We start from the raw sequence: 13,053 nt of genomic DNA, 5'->3' as shown, positions 1-13,053 counted from the left end.
ATCATCATGTGTGCCTCATTTGCCAGTGCTAGATTATTCCTCACATATATAGGAAATAAGATTGTACAGGTTATGTTCATGAATTTTGTGATCGATAGCTCAGGAGACAGTCATGAGGCAAAAGTATCATCGTGGAAAAATAACACAAAATAATCAAAAATTATTTTGCCAGGAAACCCCTTCCAAGGGTTATATAACAACACAGCAATCTCATTTTGGAGTGGTTGATGATGAATCAATATAAACCACCCTCCCCAACAACATCTGTGCATGTAAGATGTTTATTACTTCAAGCCCAGGGAACTTCTGCTGCCTTGCAAAAGACTCTGAAGCTGGCCAGTTGCATCCTACCACACAGGACTTTCTGAGAAGTTCTGGTGTCATGTTATACACAGGCCTCTGTGGCATAATTCTCTTCCCTAGAAAAACCTGCACATTTGTTTCCATGTGCAGGTAGCATTTCTTTTGCTACAGCAAAAGTATCAGGTGAAAGTGAAAAAGGGAGAAAAAACATGTACTTTTCCATGTAAGTTTTTTAATTAAGACATAAATATATTTTCAAGTATACAGATATTCACCATCTGCCCTTTCTGTGAGTGTACCCTGACTGCCCAGACACACCCAAAGGCTGTGGGGTAGGGGTAGCTGGTGGAGCAAACCAGCATCAAGCATGAAAAATATTCATTGTGAGAGTAACACGGGCAGAAAATGGGTGTCTTTTATTCAGTTATTGCAGTGTCAGCATTCTCTTCCCCTACCACAGTATGGGAAGTGGTGAACAGCACAAAGACTATCTGCATACATTTCTGACTGAGATTTTCAAGAGCAACTAGTGTTCTGATGGGGTCCAGTCCTCCCCAAAACAGAGTTATCATAAAGATAAATGATTCTGGGGAAGTGCTGTACATCTCCTGCCTGTTAACAGAGGTGAGTTCAGGTGGCAGAGACAGCCAAGAGCTGCTGCCATCTTTGCTGCTGCCACTGTTGCTGCTATTCCACTGAACCAAATTAGGATGCTTCACTTGGAGTAAAATGCTCCTGAAGTTGCAGGGGGTATTGCACCAAGGAGACAATATTATACAGGTGCACGAGTGGTGACCAAGCCAATGTCGGTGCGAGCCTCCAGGGCCAAAGGCACAGAGAAGGCTTTAGCTCTGCAGGGCAGACCTGATCCATCTCCTAGGGATTGTACTGACCACTAGTTTCTCCCAAAATCTTACTTAAATGGAAAACTTCAGTCTGGTCCCTGACAGACTGTCAGATCAGTCTCTGCCCTTTACCCAAAACAATAATTTTTCATTATCTGACAAACTTTAGAAGAAAGTTTTGATTTTCTCCACTGCCTGCATCAGTATGTCATGGGAGCTGCAGAGCTACTGTCCCATCCCATAATTTTTGCCTCTGAGCCCCTGAAGCCCCTGCTACTACACCTCAACTCCCTTGGCTGTTCTCACTGTGACTTCTACAGCCCCGTGTTTGTTTTCAGCCAACAGAGCAACTCATTCGCAGTTCCTGCCACATCTAACTGGCACTGACATCCTCAGAGATAAATTTAATCTGGTGCCTTACTGCCATGGAGCCCAGAATCAACCAACAAAATGCCCTCAATGAGCCAAACTTGCTCTGAAGTGCTGGTGGGGCTGCAACACCCATCAGCCAAAATGAACCAAATTAGTGCAGAGCTGTTCCTTAAAGGGTTATTGTCTCCAAACTCCTCACAGCAACTCGGGCCAGTTCCAAGGTATGTTTGGGAAGAACTTCCAGGATAAGTCCTTGGAAGGTGGCCTCAGCCACTAGCCCATCCTCTTGCAGAACTGGGTCCTTCTATACCTTAGGACTACAACAGATCTCTCCTATGGACTCTGTGTGCTAGATTAGGTTTTTGGCTGTGTAAGAGGGTTTCTTGTTACAGAGAAGGAAGTGGAAGAACTGATGTGTATAAAATAAAGTTACTTCTTCCCCTTTTAACCTGTGATTTTTATCCTGATAGCTGCAGTAAGTAATTGAGATACAATTGCAGGGTAGTGGGCAGTCCTGACTCATTTTAAAATGGCTCTACCCTCATGTGGGTGTACTCCAGGACAAGAACTCTCAGTATGTCTAGACTAGGATAAACGCTATGTTTTTAAAGGTACTGGCTAACAAGGTTTGACTACCATGATTTGAAACCTTGCATAGACAGGACAAGTCAAATGCAAAAAGGTGTTCAAAAGTGTTTGCTACGTCATTCTAAAAATACAGCTTTGATACTTGTCTAGACAAGGACAGAATGCTCCTTACAATGGCATGCCCACTGCACCAGCCAAGGGGTATCCAGGAAAGGATCAGCAAGAATTTTCTCCACATAGGTCTTCAAAGCAATGGCACAGATTGAAGTTCAGGGAAACCCTGAAGGGTCAGTCTAGACAACAAGGGGAAAAGGATCATTTTTTTCAGTAGATTTGGTTCAGTCAGGAACTCTTTTTTCAAAAGCAAGACCCACTAAGAGTCTACTGACACAATCTGCCGAGTTTTAGCAGGTCATATTCTGGGCTCCTTGATGACTGCAACTCAGCCTACTAAAATCATGTTAAAAGTTTTGAGGTCTATGTGTCTGTCAGATGGGATTTTTAGTCCTTAAATAAGCTTGATTGAATTAGGCCTCCTGGAAATGGCCCCTTCCCTAAGGCTGATGAGATGGCAGCTCATTTTTCATGCCCATTCCATCTTTTAGCCCAAATCATTTGCCTAAACTATACAACAAACGTGAAGTTCAGTTTGTCTTTAGGGTCAGTATTTCCAGCTGACTGTGAGCACCAATTAATTTCCTACAGGCCACCACAGCAATTCGTTTTGACTTTGACTTTGTTTTCACCAAAATGTACTCAGACAAAATCCTTTAAAAGTCTGCTCCTTTGAGCAGCTACTTGAAAATGTCCAGCCCACATGCTTGCACACATACCCACTATAACAATTGTCTTGTAAAAAGTCAGCAGATAATTCTTAGTCATTAGTACATATCTTTACATTGGTTTGCTCCTACCAGTGAAAAAATCAGAACATCTCTTTACCAGAATTGTGCTAGTATCTTTGACATCTTGAACAATACTTTCAGGAAAGAAAAAAAAAAAAAAAGGACGAAAAACGAAAAAGTCACTATGACAATTCTAAACGAGCATAAGCACAGCCTCTCAGACTGTTTAATATCAGGCTCTGTTTTGCTATGTAAAAAAAAACCTCCACAATGACAACAAATCAAAACAAGCAGAAAGAAAACCAAATAAACAAACAAAAAACCCAACTAACCCAAACAAACCTATTAGTTCTATTTATTATTAAGGCTTAATGACATAGGTAGGTAACAATTTAATAGGGAGAAAGAGCTACCTCTCAATTAGTCCCATTAGGGATTATGTCTTTATGGCATGGGTGGGTATCTAACATTCAGGGGGAAATTCACGAGTCACCAACTCAATTGAAAGACTCCACCAAACAATAATTTGCTGTTATAACTCGAAGTGACCAAAGTAACACAGTGTGGATGTGCTTGAGACTCCCGGGGTTTAGTAGTCATTTGTCAATAGCTCTCAGACAATGGAGTTGTGAAACGGAGCCACTTAAGTTAACATGATAAGGCTTTTTACACGATTGTGTAAAGTTTTTTTGGCCTTGACATGCACCATCTGAAATATTTTAGAAATACACATTGATTTCCTGTTTTGGATAAATAGGAATAAGCAAACCTCCTGTGCTCAGGAGGCCTGGAGCCAGTCCATGATTCAAAATAAGACAGAGACTCAACTGTCAGCAAAGGCTTTTTGGTAAGCTGTTGTCACCTGGACAAAGTCCTTACTAAGCCCAAACTACTGCTAAACGTTAATGCGAAGTTGATGTGAATCAGAGCAGCATGCTCTGACCTGCTGTTCATGCTTCTTTCAGGGTTACAGCTCTGTCTGTCTTGGTACTTTCTCATGTGGTAAAATAATGTCTTCAAAAACAAACATTTTGCATACACACACACACACATATATATATACATACATACATAGCTAAAAGATAATAATATCCATCCAAAGATTTTATTGTCTGATTCTTTTTTTGGTCCTCTGAGGAGACATATAATAGCAGATGTCTTCCAGGCCTAATACCATTTCTTGTCATCCACTAAACTGAGTGGATGGATAAAACTCCTTTTATCCGATATGCCCAGAGGAAGGTCCTTTTCAGCGAAAGCAAACAATTAGCAGCCCTGAGTTATTATTTCCTATTATTGTGCGATAGAAGAGGCTCTGGACATTTCAGCGCGAAGGATTAAAGTGACCTGCTTCACAAACATCGCGCATCCGCCTTCCTCCTCTCCCGCCCCGCGGCAGCGCCGGCGGCGGGCGCGAACGCGCAGCCCCACGCGTGTCCCGGACTGCGGGCGCGGGGCGGCTCCGGCCGTGGGCCAGGTGCGGGGCCGGGCCCGCGGGACGGGACGGGCCTGCGGGACAGGACAGGACGGGACGGGACGGGACGGGACGGGAAGGGACGGGACGGGACGGGACGGGACGGGACGGGACGGACGGGACGGGACGGGACGGGACGGGACGGGACGGGACGGGCCTGCGGGACAGGACAGGACGGGACGGGACGGGACGGGACGGGACGGGACGGACCTGCGGGACAGGACGGGACGAGCCCGCCCGGCCGGCGCTGCCCGCGCATCCCGCTCTGCGCTCCCGCGGGCCCGGGATCCGCCCTGCGCACCGAGTCAAAGTACACAGCGGCCCGGTCGATAGCCTATTAGGCTAGAAACAGTTCTGCATATCAAAGGCCGACGAACCTAATGACTAAAAATATAAGTACCTGACCCGGAGGATTAATCACACACTGTCAAGCTGAAATTGGTGCAATTCTTCCAATCATTAACGTTTTGCTTACAAAAATGTGCTTTTCTGTTTGTTTTTCTGCTAAATGATAACCATTTTCAAGTTGAATCGGCTGATAAAAAAGTCGAAAACAAGACGGGAGTTGTGCTGGAAAGGTCATACGTGCCAGTTCGGCATGGAATAGCCAACGGGCAAACAAACAGGACAGAGCGGGCTGGCACGGAAGGGGCTCGAAGGTTTTCCCGAACGGTGTAAAGTGCTTTGGCTGTTTTTCTCCTGCCAAAGAGAAGAGACTGCCCGTGGAGGGACACTCGTCCGCCACACCGTGGTCATCCCCACGTCGGTCTCCCCCGCGTGGAAACGAGCTGGGGAAATTAGGGACAGAGGCGGGGGGATTGCTTCTGAGCGGCAGCTCGGCCGGCCCCGCCGGTGTGTTTTACCTCCCTGAGCCCCCTCCCCGGCTGGGCGGGTGAGCAAGGACATATCGACTGCCCAGCCCGGGTTACAGCGCTGTTTGTCACTTGTCGCGACACCCTGGAAATCCACATCCCTGGCCAGGCGGCTGCAGACGGCGCATCCGCGCTCCGCACCTGCAGGGAGCCGCCAAATCCCCGCCACGGCGGGGAAAGCGACTGGGTCTGCGAGCCCAGCTTCCCTGGACCCCATTTCATCTCCCGGGACGCGACCCCGCCCAGTTCCTCGGGCAGAGCCCCCGCCCCGCCCATCGCACCGGGCCCGGCTGGCTCCCGGCTGGTCCGGGGCCGGCATCAGCCCCGTGGAAATGCGGCTCGCCCGGCGCCCACGCCCACGGGCCGCCGCCGGCTGCCCACCCGTGACGGCCGCCCTGTTCCACGCGTGTTCCCATCCCCACGCGAAAGCACAGCCGTAACACGAAGTGGCGTTGAAGAGGCGATGCCAGTTTCGTGTACCTTGATATCGGTCGGGACAGATAAAGAGATAAAGAAAAACAGAGGCGGACGGCATCTTCCCTCCCGAGCGCTCCCTGCTCTGCTCCGGCCCTCACGACCTCACCACCCTCCCCCGCAGCTCCCGGGACTCACGGTGCGCTGTCCCCGTCCCGGTCGGGACCCGCGTTGAGGCCCAGGACGGCAACCGGAGAGAGGGGAAGCCGAGGGATGGAGAAGGGATCTCCTCCTCCTCAGCGCAGCCCCGCTGCGAGCTGTCTGCGCCCTCAGCCATTCCTCTCGTGGGGCTCACCGCGCCGGGGCTCCATCCCGGCGCTAAGGCGGAGAGGAGCCCCAGGCGCGGCCCGGAGCGCCCCGGAGCTCCCTCCCTTTGTCACGGGCGGTGTTAAACCAGGGGCCGGTGCCCGCGCCACCGGGGCCGCCGTGCGAGCGGAGCGCTCGGCCCGGCCGTGGCCCCGACCGGAGCAGCTCAGGGCCAGAGCCCGTGCCCGGTGTGCTCGGGCAGGGGGCACAGAACTTCCCGATCGTCTCGTCTTTTCGGGCCCTGTTCATGAGCGCGGTTTTCGGATAAACCGAAGTTAAAGCCACTTATTCAGAAAACTCAGCTGATGTTTCTGAAAGAATTAACTCACTTAGAAGCAACAGCTTGTCTGGTCTAAGGGCCATCCTCCCTTGCCAGTCACAACAGTCACTTGTTGCTATCTAAAAGCATTTCTTGGCACTAAATTGGCTTTTAGTGACACTTGGCCGGGTGTAAATCCCCGTCGCCGGGTGCTCACTGTGGCACCTGGAGGGGCTGAATACCCACGCGGGTGCCCACCCAGGATGCCCACTACCAGGAGCAATTCTCACAGTCCGGGATCCGTGCTCCTTCCCCGAGTCATTTCGGAGAAATGCCGATGAATAACCACTGTTGACTCAAGTGGGTCAGCGTCTGCCCGGCTGGGGTCGATGCCCGGCCCGAGCAAACCCTGCCGGCCCCGCTCCTCCTCCAGCCCGCGCCCCTCTGCGGCCCCCCAAGGTCAGGGCGACTCGGGGGTAAACACCCACGCTTCCAGCCCGGGCTTGCCAGCCAGGTTTTCCTCCTCCCGCCACAGAGCCCGTTCCCGCGTGGGCAAAACCAAAATGCTGGGTGAGAGGCTGAAACACAGCAAAAAAATACAGCAGAGAGCCCACACGAGACTCCTGCAACCGAGGGTGGCTGATGGCTGGCACAGTACTGAGGGAAAGGCGCTTACAACACACCTGGCAAAGGAGAAGTTTGGGTTTTCTCCTGCCAGTAACTGGACGACCAGAGTGGCGAGTGTTGCAGAGCTTAGGTTTATTTCACAGATATGTCCATCAAAAATTAAATACCAGGTTTTGCCTTTTTTTTTTTTTAAACACTGAACAAATATGTACAAAATATGAACAATGTGAGGTATAAAACCACAAGATTTTTTAAGAAAACTAGTATGTACAGAAGCAGATACATGTACGATAGGCATTATCTTCCCACGGCCGTGTGCTTCACTTATGCCCTGCAGCAAGGCCCTATCACTCCCTGCATTTTCTTCTCAAATATGAAATCCATAAAAAACGGTGCTAGAGATTTTGAAGGAGAAAAATATTTTTTTTCTGCAAATTGAACCATCCAAACTGTGAGGCAAAATTCTCAGAAATCTGAGAAGGCACATTTAATCTCACACAAGAAGAAAAAGGAATCTGTCTGACAACTCTACCTGACAAAGGAAGGATGTCTCCGTAGAGAGCACACAAAAGGGTGTGAGTATAAGGCACTTCTCGGGATGGTCAAATCCCTTCCTATTTCACAGAACATGCCTCTCTGCTTACAAAGGGCGTTTATATTAATCTATTTAAAGTACGTTTGTTTACACATATAAAGGGCTTAGTCCTGCAATCCATACTCACTTCCACACTAGTTAGAGTTTTGCCTGATCACCGACAGCAGCTGATTCAGACCCTCTCCACCACCATGAGTAAGGACAGGGTGCAGAACAATACTCCAGTTAGAACACTGATAATTGTACAAACACATCTTACAAACAATTAAATACAAACCATGGTCCTTTAACCAAATTAGAGATGGCAAAACTGAACTGTTTGCAGAAAGTACATCTTTCTTTCTTTGCTTGTTATAAAATTAGTCTATTTGGTGATGCTTTTTTCTTTCAATGTAACGGTGAAAGTTTTCTCCTGTAGCACAATATTCTTTCAAACCAGCCCCTGGTAAAGTGCAAGTCGAGTTAGGTCCGCTCTCTGCATGGGACTGTTAGTGGGCAGCAGTGTAATAGCCTTTATCACCTTCAATGTCCACTTCTTGATCAGAGTCCTCAGAGACATCTGACTCCAGGTCCTCGTGTGAGGCTGGTGAGGGGGTGTACTGTGAGCCATCCAGAGAGACCTCCTTACCCTTCTGCTCGGGGCTCTGGCAGCTCTCTGGCCTTTGCTCACTGTGACTGTCAGCACCTTCTACTTCTTCTTTTTTGGTGACCTGGGGGTTCTCCTGCAATGAAAGAATCCTGCTTGGCACAGAACTAGAGGCCACAGAGACAGGAGGCCAGGGAATTCCAGCTGTGCTGTGTGGGAAAACCACCTTGCAGAAAAAGGCAGGTGTCCTGCCGCCTCCCTGGGCCTCCTGCCTATAAACCTGCCTGAGTGGGACCGGGCCGGGCGAGGGCTCTGATCCCACTCCCTCACAGCCACAGGGGCTGCTGCCGTGAATAGGGCTCCCTGGCGATGGTTATCGCAGCCACTTCAAAAGAGTCAGGAGCTGCTGGAGCCCAGGAACCTCTGAACTTTTGTCTTTAGCAAAGCAAATGTTTATTATGAGTCTACAAACACCGACACACAGCTTCCTCCCGCCCTGATCTTTCTTTAATTACACACGACAGCAAGAGGAGGGAGGTTGAATCCATCAGTGGTCCAAAAGCAAATGGAAAAAAACTACCAATTAAGCTAAAACTCAACATTAAAACACTCACCACTAAAACCAAATCAAACCCCTGTTTGTGAAGGCAAGAGTAGCCCTATGTTGGCTCCTGTCTGGAGAGCCCAGTCCCCTAAGGGGGCACGAAATGCTATGTGAAAGAAAAAGCAGGCAAGGACACGTACCCATGATATAACTGTGCGGGCTTGGAGAAATGGATGTGACTGAATGAAAAGGAGGAAATGACTTAAAATGGCTGAGATCCCAAGCAAGCTCTCCGGACACTGCGGCATGGGCTGGGCCCTAGGCGGCCTCTTGCCAGAATAATACAACTTTATTAAAAAAATCAACTGAAGATTGAGTTAAACTCAGTGAAGGTCACAGAACAGATTCATCTAGAGCACCGTACCGTGATTAGTTTACTTTTCTTTTTACTTTTACATTAAAGGCAAATCTGCCAGTAAACTGTGTGCATCCATGTCACATTAGCTGAAGCCAGACTCAGGTCAAGATGTTGGAATTTTTCAAAAATATTTGAGCCAAGGGACCTCAGTTTTGCTGAGTTCCTATGTGCCATAAAAATCCCTAAATAATTACCTGCTTGAGTATGATTTCTAAGGGAGGAGAAACTGCTTTAACTTCTTAGGCTCATGCATTGTAACTGCTTGTGAAAGGAAGGTAAAAACTACTCAATTTTCCATGTGGCTCGTCAAACCAAACAAGGTGTTTGTACCTGCTTTCTCCTTTGTTAGCAAAATACATCAACTTGTGTTTATCAAAAGAGGGCATTTTAAAACACCAGTTAATATTCTCCCAAAAAACTGCCTAGGTAATTTACTGACAATTACTTATCTTCTCCACGTTAATTGGCTAAACAACATATGGGTTTACAAAACAATTACCGTGGAGTTTTAATAGGTGGTGTGTGAAAGACGGGCATAATTGATATAGGAACTGCATTAGAAGCTTTTAACGTTAGTGCTGCCTGAACGAGCCCTCATGGATTCCAGCATGACTATTTGTCTTTTTAATCAAGGTGAAGAGGTTAAACAGCCTTTCAGATGACTTCTGCATACAACCTGGAATAGGCGAGCACGGCATAAGATAAGACAATTAAAATACTTATTTCTATAGAAACAGAAACATCTCCGTACCTGCTTTAGACGCCTCCATTTGGCTCTGCGATTCTGAAACCAGGTTTTGACCTGAGCAACGACAACGAGAAAAGGTGCAGGGTAGTCTTGGAGCCAGTTAGCGCCCAGAGCCTTTCCCAAGCCACAAGCAAAAAGCAAGAACCTGTCAAAAACCCCTTCCCGCCGACCCTGAGCCGGCCGGGTCCCGATGCAGCGACAGCAGCTGCACGGCGGGGCCTGGAGCGAAGGGGAAGGGGCGCGGTTCCCCGGGGCGCGGGCATGGCCTCACCTGCCTCTCGCTGAGCTGCAGCATCTTGGCCAGACGCTTCCTCTCCGGCGGGGAGAGGTATTTCTGCGTCTCGAACTTCTTCTCCAGCTCGATGGTCTGGTCGTTGGAGAAGCGGACCTGCCCCCCCTTCCTCTTGTGCAGCGGCCGCTGGATGAAGGGGCTCCAGAGCAGCGGCTTCCCTGCAAAGAGAGGCAGAGAGCCGAGGGTCACCGCCGGCCACGGACACGCGGGACTGGGGAGCCCCTGCCCAGCCCCGGCCAGGCCTGGGAGCGCGCCGGGTCTAGGCTCGCTAATTTCCTTCGCCTGATTTTATTTCTCTCAGTTCCTACTCTGATCTTTCCCCTCTCTGATTTTTTCCCCTCCGCCAAACGGAGAGACCAGTTAAAGTCACTTTACGGGCTTTGGCAACATTTCCGTCAATGTGTTTCCTGTTGGTCTATCTCGCAAAGAAAGAGACCAAAAAAAAAAAAAAAAAAAAAAAGACCTTTGCTTCCTTCTGCTCTTTCACTGCGATGTCCTAAAGAAACCGTCTCCCGGGTCCCTGTGGAGAGCGGGGACATCGCGGGGCTGGGCAGGGGTGATGCGCCGACAGGAGGGCACTGGGTTTCTAGGAAGGAGAGCCCGCATGTCCCCCACCCTCGGCTGGGGCTTTGCCCGCCAGAAACCGCGGGGTGCCCGCCAGGCTCATCCGGGGCCGGGTGAGGGGCGAGGCGGGGCAGGCAGCGACACGCCGGGGAACCGGCCCCGCTGCGGAGCCGCAGCCGCGTCCCGGGGCAGGAGGCTCCGGCCAGCGCAACTGAGTCACGCTGTTTGTCTTTCTGCCTGCACCCTTTGCAATTTGCTGCATTGTTTTTCGAGATTTTGCTTGCGTCAGGCTTTAGTAATTCTTGTGCAAAACAGACTCAAAAAATAGGAAGCAACTGGTTATTTTAGCTGTCATAAAGTCACATCCCACACAGAGGAAATGAACAATATCAGAAAAACGGATCCCGGCTATCAGAAGTCGAGTGTTTCCTGAATTTGTCTGTATTGAGGATGTCGATAAAGTAATCAGCAATGTGCACGACTCCCGGGGAAGAGCCTGCTTCAGGCGGCCAGGAAAACACTTAACAGCTTCTGAAACCAGATTTACTCCTATCGAGAGCTCAAGGTTTCCTGTATGAACGGAAAGGGTCAGCCTCTTTCACTGCACAAATGTGGTGAGTCAGGTCCAGTTTTGCAATCACTAAGAACAAGTGCTGCAGCCCGGGCACGGGGCTCAGCCCCCGCAGAGGGGTCGCTTCCCGGCCAAAGGCGCGAAGTAACCACCGGGACCCCCGACCCGGCCCGGCCCGGCCCGAGCCGACCCGCAGAGGAACCTCGGGGGCCTCACCGAGCGGAGCCGGCCTCCCGAGTGTTTTTCAAGTCATCCGCAGGAAAGACTGAGATCTGCCATGCGATCTCCAAGCACAATTAAAACTCCCCACCAAAACCACACGCGACAGTACTAAGGACACTCTCAGAGTCACTTGGTTTGAAGGAAAACAAATCTGAGTCACGGCGGCCGCGCACTGTGGTTTCGCTGACAGACCCGGAGCACGGCACGTCCTTAATTTACTGTAAATCAGACGGGGGCCGGAGGGAGCCGGGGGCACACAGAGAAGCGGCGGGGCGGGCGGGAAAGGGGACCGCTTTTGGGCACTTCCCATTTACCCCTGCCCCGACGGCGGGATGGGGACGGGACGAGGTCTGCGCCGGAGCCGGGGAGGGCGGAGGGGGGCACATGGCTTACCCAGGGGGTCCTGCCGGATCAGGGCGTGCGCGTAGTCGCCGACGGCGCGGGGAAAGGAGTAGAGCGGCCCGGCGTAGGCGCCCGTGCCATAGGTGGCGGCGAGGTGGTGGGAGAAGGCCGGGTGGACGGGGGTCGGCTCGTAGATGGGGGTCCGGTACGGGGACACCAGGCTGGTGAAGGAGGAGTTGGGCGACGGCAGCGTCGGCGGCGGCGGGGCGGGCAGGGAGTGGGGGGCCGGGGCGGCGGCGGGGCCGCGGCCCAGGATGTCCTCGATGTAGAAGGGCGTGGGGTGCGCGGGCTGGAGCAGCGGCGTGGGCGCGTACAGCGGGACGCCGACGCCCAGGGCCGCCGGCGCCGCGCCCGGAGGCTGGTACTGCATGGCGCGGTCGCCGCCCGCGCACCCCCGCGCCCCCGGCCGCCCCTGCGGAAAGCCGGCCCCGACCGCGGCGGCTGGGTGCTGGCACCGCCGCCGCGGGTTTCTCTGGGCTCGGGTTACCCTTCGATAGGTTTCTATTGGCGCGGGGCGGAGCCCGCGTGGTCTCTGTCCCCTTCCTGCCACGGCGCCGTCTGGCCAATGAGCCCGGCCAGGGAAGGGGGAAACCACCCCCCGCCGGCAAACACTCCCCCGCCTCCCGGAGCGAACTCCCCGCGGCGCCAATCAACCACCGCCGGGGGAGCCCGGGCCGGCGGGGCGCGATCTCTCTCCCGCCGGGCCCCGACGGCACCGAGGCCGCGGCGCCTCCCGCAGCGGTTCTCGCTCCTCTGCCGGCGCAGGGCGCAGCCTCAGCGGTGCTCGGGCTTCCCCGTGGGGCTGCGCGCTGACCCCTGCAGCGTGGCGCTGGCGCGGCCCAGGCAGGAGGCACGAAGCGGACGGGCACCCCCGCCCGGCCCGGGGAGCTCTCCCTTGGAGAAGCCCGCGCTGGCGCTGCGCCCGACTGCGTGCAGCGGGAACGAGTGGGGGAGTGCGTGAGCGGGGGGCAGCACAGGCTCCGGCCCCGTGCCCGGGACAGGGCCGGAGCCCGGCGTGGCGGAGCAGGAAGCGGCGCCGCGCTGCTCGCTGGCTCCGACGGCCGGCACCGGGCGGCAGGCTGGGGGGCGATGGGGCCGCGCGGGGCTGGGGACCCAGTGCCCGACAGCCCGGGCTGGGAAAGCGGC

At 52.4% G+C, this 13,053-nt stretch overlaps 1 protein-coding gene across 1 annotated transcript; it reads right to left on the bottom strand.

Moving 5' to 3' along the window:
- Positions 1-7,077: 7,077 nt before the first annotated feature.
- On the bottom strand, positions 7,078-12,277 carry HHEX (hematopoietically expressed homeobox). The gene is made up of 4 exons (XM_063163487.1): positions 11,899-12,277; positions 10,128-10,306; positions 9,860-9,910; positions 7,078-8,282 (listed from the first exon to the last, which is right to left on the bottom strand). The coding sequence occupies exons 1-4, from the start codon at positions 12,275-12,277 to the stop codon at positions 8,049-8,051; spliced, it is 843 nt and encodes a 280-aa protein (XP_063019557.1). The 3' UTR covers positions 7,078-8,048.
- Positions 12,278-13,053: the final 776 nt, after the last annotated feature.

Source organism: Melospiza melodia, chromosome 9 (assembly GCF_035770615.1).
Source record: "Melospiza melodia melodia isolate bMelMel2 chromosome 9, bMelMel2.pri, whole genome shotgun sequence".
NCBI lineage: Eukaryota > Metazoa > Chordata > Aves > Passeriformes > Passerellidae > Melospiza > Melospiza melodia.
This window is presented reverse-complemented; position numbering and strand designations above follow the sequence as displayed.